The 14335-nt window shown below is 32.1% G+C and overlaps 1 protein-coding gene across 1 annotated transcript; it reads left to right on the forward strand.

Annotated features, from left to right (window-relative positions):
• The first annotated feature begins 1872 nt into the window (after window positions 1-1872).
• Window positions 1873-9655, forward strand: LOC130805411 (ABC transporter C family member 10-like). Its single transcript, XM_057670189.1, has 11 exons — window positions 1873-3276; window positions 3635-3955; window positions 4047-4133; window positions 4511-5098; window positions 5497-5661; window positions 5747-6041; window positions 7336-7550; window positions 7630-7935; window positions 8454-8517; window positions 8596-8835; window positions 9056-9655. The coding sequence occupies exons 1-11, from the start codon at window positions 1873-1875 to the stop codon at window positions 9169-9171; spliced, it is 3801 nt and encodes a 1266-aa protein (XP_057526172.1). The 3' UTR covers window positions 9172-9655.
• Window positions 9656-14335: the final 4680 nt, after the last annotated feature.

Consider the following 14335-nt stretch of genomic DNA (forward strand, 5'->3'; position numbering starts at 1 on the left):
CACTTATTGATACCTCAAGTTGAACTTTAAAAAGAATTAATAGACCATCTATATGAACAAGGTGATCTTCTTTTAAAAGAGTCTATTTGCTAAGAACTTTACAGTTAAACGTGTTTGGTGATGAGCAATTTTAGGATGGGTGACTTTCTAAAAAGTTTTATCGAGTGTGCACGAGTGAAACCAAAAGCGTTAGACCTGTGTTGATCGGTGGGGCCAGTCTACAACTTCTATGGATAGTCACCGGTAATCCGATCAACTCGACAGTTGACACAGCTGGACGTGCAAATCACACGCCCAAACTCATCTGACACTATGCAAATTACAATCCCATGAAATCCGATCCTGTACTAATTTATGTGTGCACTTACTAGTATTTATTTTCACCAGTAACACTATTTAATTGCTAATTCATGCAGTGTTCATATGTAAGTTTATTTTCTTACAGTTCTGAAAATTTAACTTCTAATATAAAAACATTTACCAAGAATCTTATGATACTGGTTATTATTTAGTTATTATAGAGGTGTACAATCACTTTTAAATTTGAATTCGGATAAAAAAAATTCAATACAGTCAAAGTCGATAAAGTTTTTCTACCAGAAAAGGCGATTACATTATTGATTCATTTGTTAGTCAATTTAAAATCGAGTTTATTTACACACCTCTATTTATATATATGTAGGATTTAAGATTTCAATATGTCATTTTATCCCATTTTAGGTTTGTAGTAGTGTCACTTTCGCATGCTGAAGTTGATATATTAGGGTAATTTCATCCGTTTTATTATACTTGCAATTAATATTGATATTTTTCCACATAATTAGTTGTAAGTATTTTAGAGATAATATGAGGTGAGTATTTTTATTTCTTTCAGTTCATGAAATTGATAAATGCTTAATTTTTAGCTCTTAATTATATTTTTTTTCCTCTTTATTTGTTCTTATAGGTGTATTGGTGAATGATGAAGATGAATAAATGGCAATAGGACTTTCTTACAGGTTAGCTCTTGCATTTGAACTCAAGCAATTTGGTGCGTTTATCTTAGCTTTTAAGTTGCCAACTTACGTAAGGGCGAATTTAGAAAAAAATAAATAATGTCACTAATAGCTCTAAAAAAACATTAAAGTGGGATGCAAATTCATGCAAATAACAAAATTGATCCCTAGCACCGTGTGTGGAAGATGACTATCTAACCAACTCAACCAAGTTTATTTTTTTCTTCTTTTTGCAGTACTATTAGATTTTTAACATTTTTTAAGAGTTGTCACTTGCCATGGCCGATTCTTAGCATTTAGGGTAGTCGACCTCCTAGGGCCTTAAAAATAAGGGGCCTAAAAAATAAGCAATAATTTTTAAGTAATTTGTTTATTAACCTTTTTTTTATATTTAAAGTAATTTTAGAATATAATGTTACAATACATTTTATTTTGAATTATTTTTCTTGGAGTAGGAAAATTTTTATTTTTTGATATAATAAAGGGCACCATTTTGAAAAACAATCGTAAAAATAAATAGGACCTCCAAAATCTTTGCTCCGTCCCTATCACTTGCCTATCCGGACTAGCCATTAGATCCGTTTCAAGGCCTACATAAACAAACTAAAATGTAGAAGGTTGTAATTGTCCATTGAAATCAAAAATCTAGTTCTTTTGCATTATGCAGACATATGAACAAGAGCTAGAAGTTGTGTGATCAGCTGTTTTTGTACTTCTATTTCAACGTACAATTCATAGGTGAATTCTATGTTTCTTTGTTGGAGTTAGTTCGTTGGTGTGACTTGTGAGTAACAACAAGCTTAGGAAGGGATTTTACATCCATTAAAATAGTCTTAGACACCGTGGTTTCTAGGAGAATTCGTGCACTTATTAACATATGGAGGATCACAAACGAAGCGAAGTTTTAACAACTCAAGTAACCAAATTTGCCAAAGCCGGGTTTTTAAGTAAGATTTCGTTTTTTTGGTTGAACCCTTTGATGAACTTGGGTAGCAAGAAAATTCTCAAGGAAGACGACTTGCCAAAATTGCGAGACATAGATATGGCAGGGTCTTGTTACTTACAGTTTCTAGATCGACTAGATAAAGATAAAAGCGATAAAGCACCTTCGGAATCCTCAGTTTTGTGGACTATTGTTGGATGCTACAAATTCGAGATTCTAATATCAGGTTTTTTCGCGTTAGTAAAGATACTTGTAATGTCAACTGGACCTCTTTTGCTCGATTCCTTCATCAAGGTTGCTGAAGGTAAAGAAGCATTCAAATATCAAGGTCATCTTTTGGCAATTTCTCTGTTTCTTTCAAAGATCTTAGAATCATTGTCGCAGAGGCAATGGTACTTTCAGAGCAGATTGATTGGCCTTAAAGTACGATCCATGATCACTACCGCAATTTACATGAAGCAACTAAGATTATCGACTGTTGCGAGGAGAATGCACTCAAACAGTCAAATAATGAATTATGCAACAACTGATACCGATAGGATCGGGGAATTCCCTTTTTGGTTTCATCAGACTTGGACAACCGGCCTTCAACTTTGCTTTGCGTTAATGATTTTGCTACATTCAGTTAAACTCGCAACCATTGCATCATTAGTCGCAATTATTTTAACTATGGTTTGCAATACGCCCCTTGTCAAATTACAAGATAAGTATCAAAGGGTATTGATGGTTGCTCAAGATAAGCGGCTTAAGGCTTTCTCGGAAGCTCTTGTGAATATGAAGGTGCTTAAAATGTATGCATGGGAAAGTCAATTCATGAGTGTGGTCGAGGCATTGAGGAAAGTTGAATATAAATGGTTATCAGCAGTGCATTTGCAGAAAGCATACACTAATATTCTATTTTGGACATCTCCTATTATGGTGTCTTCTGCTACATTTGGTGCATGCTATTTCCTTAAAATTCCTATGCATGCTAGTAATGTTTTCACCTTTCTTGCAACTTTGCGCCTAGTGCAAGAGCCCGTCAGAACTATCCCCAATGTAATTAGTGTGGTAGTTCATGCTCGAGTTTCATTTGCACGAATTGTGAAGTTTTTAGCAGCACCTGAGGTGCAAACTGAAAATGTTAGAAAGACAGGAAATATGTCCTGCATAAACCATCCCATTGTGATGAAGTCGGCAAATCTTTCATGGGGGATGAGCTCAACAAAACCGACCCTAAAAGACATTAATCTCAATGTTTGTTTAGGTGAAAAGGTGGCTATATGTGGGGAAGTTGGCTCAGGAAAATCAACATTACTAGCAGCAATTCTTGGTGAAATACCATGTATAGATGGAACGGTAAGCTTTTTTCATTTGATAGAGTATATAACATATTGTGGAGCTACAACCATCAGCTTAAGCTTTTGGTTGAGTTGGTTATTATATCAGAAGTCAACTTAATTAAAGTTCACGGACTCAATTTTCATTCACCCACAATTCAACTGGAATGCTTAGTGTCAAACACGATGCTATTCTGTGCTATATCACACTTCTAGTCCAAAGGACTCTCGTATGAGGGGACGTGATAGAGTATATAACATATCTTGGGATACAACCATTAGTTTAAACTTTTAGTTGAGTTGGTTTCTTGATAACAATCACCCTCATTCTTCTTAGATCATTGCTTTGCTTATTGTTTAATCTTTACCTTGTACAGGTTGAAGTTTATGGGAGGATTGCTTATGTTTCTCAAACAACATGGATTCAATCAGGGACAATACGCGAAAACATCCTTTTTGGTTCCGCCATAGATGACGCTAAATACCAAGAGACTCTTCGTAGGTGTTGTTTGGAGAAGGACCTTGAACTCCTTCCTTATGGTGACTTGACTGAGATTGGGGATAGAGGAATCAATCTAAGCGGGGGTCAAAAACAAAGAATTCAACTTGCTCGTGCATTATACAAAGATGCTGACATTTATCTTTTGGATGATCCATTCAGTGCGGTTGATGCACATACTGCAATGAGCCTCTTGAATGTAACTCTTACACCTTAAACACCCAATATTTTTTACTTATTATCTAACTTAAAAGCAACATTGAAAGTTAACGTTAGATTTACTATGATAGAAATATGTTATAGAAGCTCTTTCTGAAAAGACGGTCTTGCTTGTGACTCACCAAGTTGATTTTCTTCCTGCTTTTCATCGTTGCTTGGTAAGTATAATCGCTTATATGATTCTTGTGATTTTGTACTGCATATATTGAACTGCATGCTTAAAGATCATATGGATTTTCACAGTTGTCTACTATTTTATGCATATATTCTTGTTAGAGTACATAACATATCTTAAGGCCTTAACCATTAACATATAAACTTTTGGTTGAGTTGGTTACTTGACATGGTATCAAAAGTCGATGTGATAAGAGGTCATGTGTTCAAATCTCAATCACCCTGAGTGAAGTGTAGCTATTAATAAAAAACAGGGATAGTATAATATATCTTGGGGCTTTTAACCATCAACTTATTAGTTCAGTTAGTTGCTTGACAATTCTGTAGAATTCTTCACAAAGGAATATAATCTTGATTGCAGCTTATTTCAGATGGAAAAGTTCTTCGAGCAGGCCCTTATAACGAGTTATTAGCTTCATGTCCGAAATTTTTGGATCTTGTAAACGCGCACAAGCAAACTATTGGTACCGATACACTGGCTGAAGTTAGCAAATCTAAAAGACAAACCTCATTCACTTTAAAGGTTCAAAAACACGATTTTGTGTCTGAATATCAAGAATCAAAAGGACAAAACTTGATCAAACAAGGAGAAAGAGAAGTTGGAGACATGGGTTTTACACCATACTTGATATACTTGTATCAGAGTAAAGGCTATTTGTACTTTTCTATTGTTGCCCTTGCTCATTCGGCCTTTCTGACCGGCCAGATATTACAAAACACTTGGATGGTTTCTGGTGTTGATAACCCACGTATCAAAAACTCAAAATTGATTGTGCATTATGTCATTATTGGATTGTGCATGACAATATTCTTATTCTTTAGATCTTTAGCTACAGTTAAAGTCGGGATGAAATCATCGAAAGCTATATATTCTCAGTTGGCGAAGTCTCTATTTCGGGCTCCATTGTCATTCTATGACTCTACTCCTCTTGGAAGGATACTAACTCGGGTGAGTATGAACTTGTCATACGTTTTACAATGCTCGTTATGATTATATGGGTGTTCAACAGGCCGGGTCGGGTTAAGCCCGTTTAAATCTGACCCTCTTTGACCTAATTTTTAAAAGTTCATAAAGTAGTTTTTTTGTTATGGCCCGTTGGATCGACCCACTTATATATAATAATATCATTTAAAAATATAAAAAAAGTGATAATTTTTTTTGCCAAGTAATTCTTATAATTGTCCGACCAGTTCGGCCCGACCCTTAACACAAAGGCCCGTTAATGACCCGTAAAATTTGACCTGACTTTTGATCCGTTGGATCGACCCGCCCCATTGAACACCTCTAGTTATGAACATCGAACTTCCAAAACAATTAATTTTCTCGTGTTTATTTGAACCCTGCAGATTTCGTCTGATTTGAGCACTGTTGATACTGATATCCCCTTTAGCTTCCAGGTAGCTTTTGGTGCTACAACCTTGGCATATGCTACTTTAGGAGTGTTGACCGTCATCACATGGCAAGTCTTATTCGTTATCGTGCCAGTGATTTTCATGGCAATACGCTTGCAAGTAAGTGTTCAAGATCTCTAGCATATAACGTCAAGAAATTATGGCTTGGTTGAAAAACTGATTAGTGGATGATAATCATTGACAGCAATACTACTTTGCTACAACAAAAGAGTTGATGAGGCTCAATGGTACAACTAAGTCCATGGTCGCAAACCATTTAGTTGAATCAATTGCTGGAATCGTAACAATTCGAGCTTTTAAGGAGGAAGATCGTTTCTTTGCTAAAATTCTCGATCTTATTGATACAAATGCAAGCCCATTCTTCCATAATTTTACAGCTAGTGAATGGTTGATTCAAAGGATTGAGACTCTTAGTGCCACCGTTCTTGGAGCTGTTGCATTATGTATGGTTTTGCTTCCTCGTGGAACTTTTAGCCAAGGTAATTAAGTGTCCGATTCATTATTCTTTGGTTTCGGATTATAATGAATTATATTAAAATGACTTATTGAATCAGTGGCGAAATTTGGACAAAAGTTTAGATGGGAGATTATTATAATACGTCCGTACGTTTTTAGAATGATTTTTCCACCAAGTTTAAGATTATTACGTTCTATGAATATAAGATCGATAATAATAACATTTATAAGGTCATACTTGTATTATGAGTAAATTCACCTCTAATTACCTTCATTATATAGTCGTTTGACTTTAATTTTTCCCTTAAATATTTACCCTCAATATAACATACCCTAATTATAAAAGTTAAAAAATAAACTTGAAGCATAATCACATACTATAATTGCCTACATGATTCCTTATTAGCTAAAAAAAGCTAACAATATTATCCATTTCTTTTAAAAAGATGCTATTTAGAATAAATTTGTACCGGGACTAATAAGATGTTATTATCTTATCTAATAGAAAAAAACTTAATGGTGAAAGTTTGGTTTTTGGTTTGAATTTGATACAAATCCAAATTAAATTGAATAAAATTCGGATTTAATATTTTCAGTCTAAATTTAAACTATAATATTTAAAATTAAAATTGAACCGAATCAAATTTTAAAATACCAATCTAAATTGATCTAAACAGACCGAATTGCACCAATTTGTATATTTTGCACCGAAAATCAAATTTGCATGTATTGTTTCAAAATTATTGTTTCAAAATTATTCTTTCTAAAGCTCCTAAGTAAATATTAATAATTTAAGGGTTTTTATTTTGAACAAGAAAATTTTTTTAAACAAAAATCTAAAAATAAGGGCAAAAATTCAAACAAATCAAATGGAATATATAACATGTCTTTAACATTTCGGTTTTTTCGGTTATTTCGGTTTTGTTGGACCCTAGACCGAGTCCAAACCGAACATCGAATTATAATTAAAATTCAGTTCAAAACAAACCAAATTTAAAATATAGTCAAACCAAATTACTTATTCGATTTGGTTTGATTTGGTGTTCGATTTTTCACCAAATTACTTACACACCCCTAAAAACATTTCAGCAAATATCTCGGGGGCAAAGCCCCTTCCCGCCTCTTCTATCTGCATTGAATCAATGCTCTTCTTATATATTTGAAGTTGCAAATAATTTTATCACTAAGGATCAATCGAAAATAACCTCTTTGTTATCACTGACAAGGATAAAGACTAGATACAGTGGACCCCTCAAACACCGTCTAGGTAGGAGGTGCGCTTTTGTGAGGTAATTGTTATACAAAACAATAATGCAGGTTTCATTGGAATGGCACTATCATATGGTCTCACGTTGAATTCAGCTATGGTTATCTCGATTCAAGCGCAATGCACATTGGCCAACCAAATGATTTCCGTGGAGAGGCTTAATCAGTACATGGATATACCAAGTGAAGCGGCAGAAGTCGTTGAAGACAACCGCCCTCCACAAAATTGGCCATTGGCCGGTAAAGTGGAGATATGCAATTTGCAGGTATTCTCTACTGTTTAGATTCAAAATTTTCAAATTCTAGAAAGGTTAGAGATACTGAACATTTTCATGTAATTTATAGGTAAGATATAGACCAGACACACCGTTGGTTCTTAAAGGAATTAGTTGCACGTTTGAAGGGCGAGATAAAATTGGTATAGTTGGTAGGACTGGCAGTGGAAAGACTACCTTAGTAGGGGCATTGTTCCGTCTGGTAGAATCAGTAGAAGGGAAAATTATTGTTGATGGTGTTGATATATGTTCGATTGGGCTTCACGATCTAAGGTCGCGTTTTGGGATTATACCTCAAGATCCTACACTTTTCAATGGTACATTGCGATTCAATCTGGATCCGTTAAGTCAACATAACGACAAGGCAATATGGGAGGTAATAGATCATACATTTCCTCCTCCCATTGTAGGATTGAGCTTTTTACACACTTTCATATTTTTCTCATTCACTACACAATACTCATATGTCCCACGGAGATTGCTACATCTGAATTAGAGGTGTTCAACGGGCCGGGGCGGGTCAAAAATTAAAGGGAGCAGGTTGGGGAGTCAAAGCCCGTTTAAGTCCAACCCTTTGACCCGATTTTTAAAAGTTTATAAAATAGTTTTTTATATTACTTTATGGCCTATTGGATCGAACCACTTATATATATTAAAAAAAGTATTAAATTTTTTTCCCTTTTTTTTATTTTATAATTATCCGGCCCGGCCCTTTACACCAAGGCCCGTTAATGACACACACGGTTATTGACCCGACCCTTGACCCGTTGGGTCCACCCGCCCCGTTGAACACCTCTAATCTGAATCTTAACGTGAGGATTTTTGAAGTCATTTGAAGCAACCTCAATGAACCAGAGGAGCAACTGCTATTTTTATTTCTATGTCTTTGGAAAGGTGCTCGACAAATGTCAACTTACTGAAGCGATCAAAGACAAAAAACATGGGTTGGATTCCTTAGGTAAGTCTTCATCGAAGTAGCTAGGTTCTTCATACAAAGTTAGTTTATTGATGATTACATTGATATTCTGATCAATAGTTGAGGAAGATGGATCAAATTGGAGCATGGGACAACGACAACTATTCTGCCTAGGACGCGCTTTACTTAGGAAAAGCAAGGTATTGGTGCTTGATGAAGCGACTTCATCAATTGATAATGCGACTGACATGATCTTGCAAAAGATAATTAGAACAGAATTTGCAGATTCCACAGTGATAACCGTAGCCCATAGGATACCGACAGTAATGGATTGCACAAAGGTCCTTTCCATAAGTGAAGGTAAGTCGTGCATATGTTTTCTTATAGGGTGAGTCGTTAACTGTGCATGTGTGCTAAGCCAACTCAGCTATCATTCTTTTGTACTGTATACGTTATACGAGTCAATATGACTCGGGTCATTGCCTAGGTAGGCCTGAGCGTAGATTCCTTGTTTTAAAGAATCATATTAGATCACTAGTATATGATCAATTGCTAAACAAGCACACTGATTCTATTACAGGTAAATTGATGGAGTACGATGAGCCAATGAAGCTAATGGAAAAGGAAGGTTCGCTATTCGGGCAGCTCGTTCGAGAATATTGGTCTCATTTCTACACTGCTGCTCAGGGACAATGAACAAGCATTTAGGCGACAGAACATCTATTTAGGAGACAGAACATCTATTGATTGATCTTAAAAAGCCTTTTTTGCTTGTGTTAATGATTAGTGGTGTTCAACGGATCAGGTTGAAAATGGACCGTGCCGAAAACGGGCTCTTAGCTGCCTGGAATATGTTAGCTTTACAAGTTTTAGCAATGCGTGGAATCTAGGCTACCTAGACTCTTATACACATGTTCCACTTGAACACGTGTTTCGGTGTGCGATTTAGCTATTTTATGAAAAGAATTAGATATTTTGAAATAAAATTTAAGTGTCCAAGTGTCGTACCATATCTGAGTGTCAAGGGTCGGATACAGATACTTAGGATAAAGTGAAGAGTCTGGATAATAACCTACAATGTGAAACTTGTCTATTTTCTTTGGTTGTTCGTCCGAACGTTCAGACTTCAATTGAATTTGATTCACTAGTACTAAATTATAGACTAAATTGCTTAATTGAAGTGAACTTATCAATGCCAAATTTAAATACTAGTGTAATTACGGTCTATTTGGTTAACGGTACTTATTTGTGGTAATGAGAATGATTTGTAGTGTAAAATGCCAAATGAGAATGAAAGTTTGATCATAAAAAAGTTTTTTTGTTCACAATTTTCCATTACCATCTAATACTACATGATCAAGTGGTAATGCATTGGAATGAATTTTATGTAGAAAGTGAAATTGTTGCAGGAGATAAGCATGATAATTAAATTTGTCAAGAGATATTTCTACTAAAATACACTAACTTTTCATTACCATTCCCCATTTAGTACCAATTATCAAACGAACCGTTGATAATAGAAGAGGAATATTAAATACTGAAATTTAGTAGAAATAAGTATTCCTATAGTAGTAAAAACACAAATGCATTTCACGTTATATACTACTCCTTCCATTCCTTTTCTTTTTTTTTATTTTAAGTTTATCTACTTTAAAAGAAAAAAATTTAAATTAGATTTTTAAAGTATATATTAAAAATAAAATATATTTATGTGAGATCCTGTTAGATTTATCTTGATGTAAAATTTTTAATATATAATTTTTATAATTTTTTAAAATGCGTACTTAAAGATATTAAGGCTTAAAATTTACTAAAAAATACATACAAAAGGTAAAGTAGACAAACAAAAAGGAACGAAGGGAATAGTATTTCATGCCTATTTGAATTTGGTAGCCTAAGGATAAACTCAATATAAAATATTTGTAAAATATAATATGGTATTATTTCTTTACCTCATACGGATCCCTGAATAATAAATAAAAATATCTATTGTTTTAATAACTTTTGACTCTTTATTATTATTTTCAAATATATGAGCTTAAATATATTGAATTTCATATAATTAATTAATATGTCATAACGAAAGTGCATGTATACCTATATCTACCAAAACTCGTACTTGATACTTAATAGTCTTTGATGAGTATCTTCTTGTAGATGGAAGAAACGACTTTATACGATCGTTTGATCATAGCTAATAACAAGTCATAACTAAATAAGTTATAAGTGACTTGTACGCAATTATAATCTGAATTTTGAACACAAAATTAAATACCTAATCCTTAAAGTTCGACACTCCTTTTCATTTTTTCGCCACCCCCCTCCCCCCTAAAATTACGTATTTGCCCCTGTAGTTTAAAAAATTACAAAAATGCCACTCCTTACAAATTTCTTATTTATAATAATAATAATAATAATAATAACAACAATAATAAAATTAAATAATAATAATAAATAAAATTAATAATAATAATAACAGTAATAGTAATAATAATAATAATAATTATAATAATAAAAACAACAATAATAAAATTAAATAATAATTATTATTATTCAAAAAAAAAAAAAAAAAGTTGAGTCGCCCAATTTTGGGCGACTCAATTTTTTTTTTTTTTTCTTTTTGGATAATAATAATAATAATAATAATATTAATACTAATAATAATAATTTATAAATTAATGTGGTCTATTAGCTCAGTTGGTTAGAGTGTTGTACTAATAACGTGAAGGTCACAGGTTTGAGACCTAAACAAGCCATTATTTAATAATTATTAATTTTTTATTATAAATATGATAAAAAATTAATAAATTATTAAATAATGGCTTGTGCAGGTCTCGAACCTGTGACCTTCACGTTAATAGTACAACGCTCTAACCAACTGAACTAATAGACCACATTAATCTATAAATTATTATTATTAGTATTAATATTATTATTATTATTATTTTCCAAAAAAGAAAAAAAAAAAAAGAAAAAAATTGAGTCGCCCAATTTTGGGCGACTCAATTTTTTTTTTTGAATAATAATTATTATTATTTAATTTTATTATTGTTGTTTTTATTATTATTATTATTATTATAAATAAAAAATTTGAAATGAGTGGCAAAATTGTAATTTTAAAAAAATTAGAGGCAAATTTGTAATTTCATTTGGAGGGGGGTGGCGAAAAAATAAAAAGGGTGGCGAAGTTTAGCAACACCCATTAAATAAATATTGCATCAACAACTTGACTAGGATATGCTAAAATCAATCAAAACATAACTTTAGAATCATGCGCTTAATTCACTGTGGTGAAGACTTTCGCTTTATACAAATTCTCAAATGCGTTTTCATACTATTTGATTGGCACTGCAAATTCTCAAATGAGATGATCTTACGCAAACACTATCATTTTTGGATTAGTCAATGTACACTTACTATTTTAAAAAGATCAATTAGAGAAATTAGCGAATTACATAGGCTTGTCTTATGGTGAGACGATCTTATATAAGATTTGTTGCTCACTTATACCTAAAACAAAGGTTTACTCCTCACACAACATGAAAAATAAATTCTCCTTTTTTCTTGTCTGCAGAAAATTCTCCAACTTTATCTCAGACAAAAAAATAATAACTTGATGATCTAAATATTCACCTGAACTTCAAAGGTGAGAATCTTCAACCACCATGTCACTTACTCTCTATATTCCACTATAGAGTCTATAGAGATGGCCATGCTCTCTTTGTTTCATTTAGAGATGCTTCTGGGTCAAATTATAGATGAGATCCAATAAGACTTACATTCGAACCTATTTATTTTGTGTTGACTTAAGACTTATATTGACATTAATTCCTAAGATTTGAAAATTTTGGACTCAGATCAAAACCCATCAGATTTGATGGATCTAAGGTCTAAATATGTTTTTGATAAGTTGTAAATGGGTCTTATTTATTATTCATACCTTACATTTTGCTATTGAAAGGTTTGATTAGGTTTAATGTTGGTTTATAGGTCATATATAGGTCTAAAATGAATTCAAATAAATAATTTATAAAATATTTTTAGAATTAATTATAGGTTGGATCATAAATCAGATTCACAAATTCTTGTGAGAGACAGTCTTTTTGAGAGACCATCTCTAATTAGACCGGTCCATTATATATTTTGTAAAATATTGTAAGTAGGCATTAAGATGATGTAATTAGACATTTAAGATATTGAAAGTAGGCATTAAGGATACGGTAAGTAAGCATTAAAGATAATCTAAGTAGGTATTAAGAATACGATAAGTAGGCATTAATCTTTAATGGATTGAGCTTGAAATACCTCTCCAAAAGAAACGGTCTTTCAAGAGACTAGCTGAATCAAATTTAAGGTAGGTTGAATTTGATTTTGAAGACCTTAAACCTAAAGTTTAGGCCCATTCATATTTGAATTTAAACCCAAATTCAAAATTATTGAGCTTAAAAATCAAACTCAAACCATAAAATTAATTGAGGCGAATCCAAGATAAATCTAGTGTTATATCCATAGCCATTCCAATTCCACACACCAAGTTAATGTCTCTTTAAAAGTTTTCATGTATAATCATGACAAACGCCATAAAACAACATAAATACACTATATTCTCTCAAAAAATTCAACATTGTTGGTTAAATGGACAACACACAAAGCACTTGATCTAATGCTCCTATTCAACTTTATGCTTACATATATTTTATATATTTAAAATGTGCTGTATTACTTACTTCTTCCGTACTATAATTCTTTTTCTACTTTTCAATCTGTATTTTGATATTAAATATCTTTATTTTAACTAAATAAAAAATTACAAAAATAACAATAAAAAATTAAAATTTAAGATATATTAAATAAAATTTCACATAATTATATATTATTTTTTATATATAAATACCGAAATAAAATTATAATTTAAATGTAGCCATTGAAGGAAAAAATACCTACTAGTGTAATAACTAAGTGGGAGTATGGCTTCATTGAAGCACGCACTAAATTCTATCACTTTTTTTAAATGATTCACTAAGCACCAAATATAGCATAGTGTATAGTGTATACTAATACTCCCTTTATTTCATTTGTTCCGTTTTTATCTCATTTGTTCCATTTTTTTTAGTTTGTTGATTAAATTTTTTACATTTTTATTTTTAATTATGATTAATACGCTTTCTTTAACTATTATTTATATATTTAATTTATATTTTTCTCTAATTAATATAATTCTATAATTTTTTTTTTTAAAGTACCACTTTTTTCGCAATTAGTGGGATAGAGCCATAGAGGGAATAATATGTTGTAATCCTATCAAAACTAGAATTAGAATATAATGCTTCTGCATCCTGCATGCATGTTGTCCACATATTATATTGACTTTTCATTTCATCCAAGTACAATGCTTACTATGCTATGTTGCTGTCCTAAGGATTAGTTCAACTTTGTAATATTCTATTTTTAATATTTTTATTTTTGTTAATATTTCTACTATTTTTATGATTTTTTTAAATTAAGAGGGTTAAGTACGAATCAGATTCAAGACATCACCAGCCTAGAAAAATAATACATGCTCTCCAACAGAGATAAGACTCGACATTTTTATTTAATTTTTATCAACACAATTTTTCTTATTTTTCTCACATTTATGTTCTTAATAATTATTAATGTACTGTTGTAAACTCATACAGACAGATAATATATCAACTTTAAATTTTTTGTTTTTTAAGATATTTGTTTTTGTTTTTATATAAATAGAGTAGTTGTTACTTGTTAGTTCTTCAGGCTCAACTTTTTCATCTCACCGAACTTTCTAGTTATTTTTTGTTTCCTTAACACAAACTTCTCCATTTTATCCAACTTTTAGCCTCAT

The sequence above is a fragment of the Amaranthus tricolor genome, chromosome 2 (genome assembly GCF_026212465.1).
Source record: "Amaranthus tricolor cultivar Red isolate AtriRed21 chromosome 2, ASM2621246v1, whole genome shotgun sequence".
In the NCBI taxonomy this organism is placed as follows: domain Eukaryota; kingdom Viridiplantae; phylum Streptophyta; class Magnoliopsida; order Caryophyllales; family Amaranthaceae; genus Amaranthus; species Amaranthus tricolor.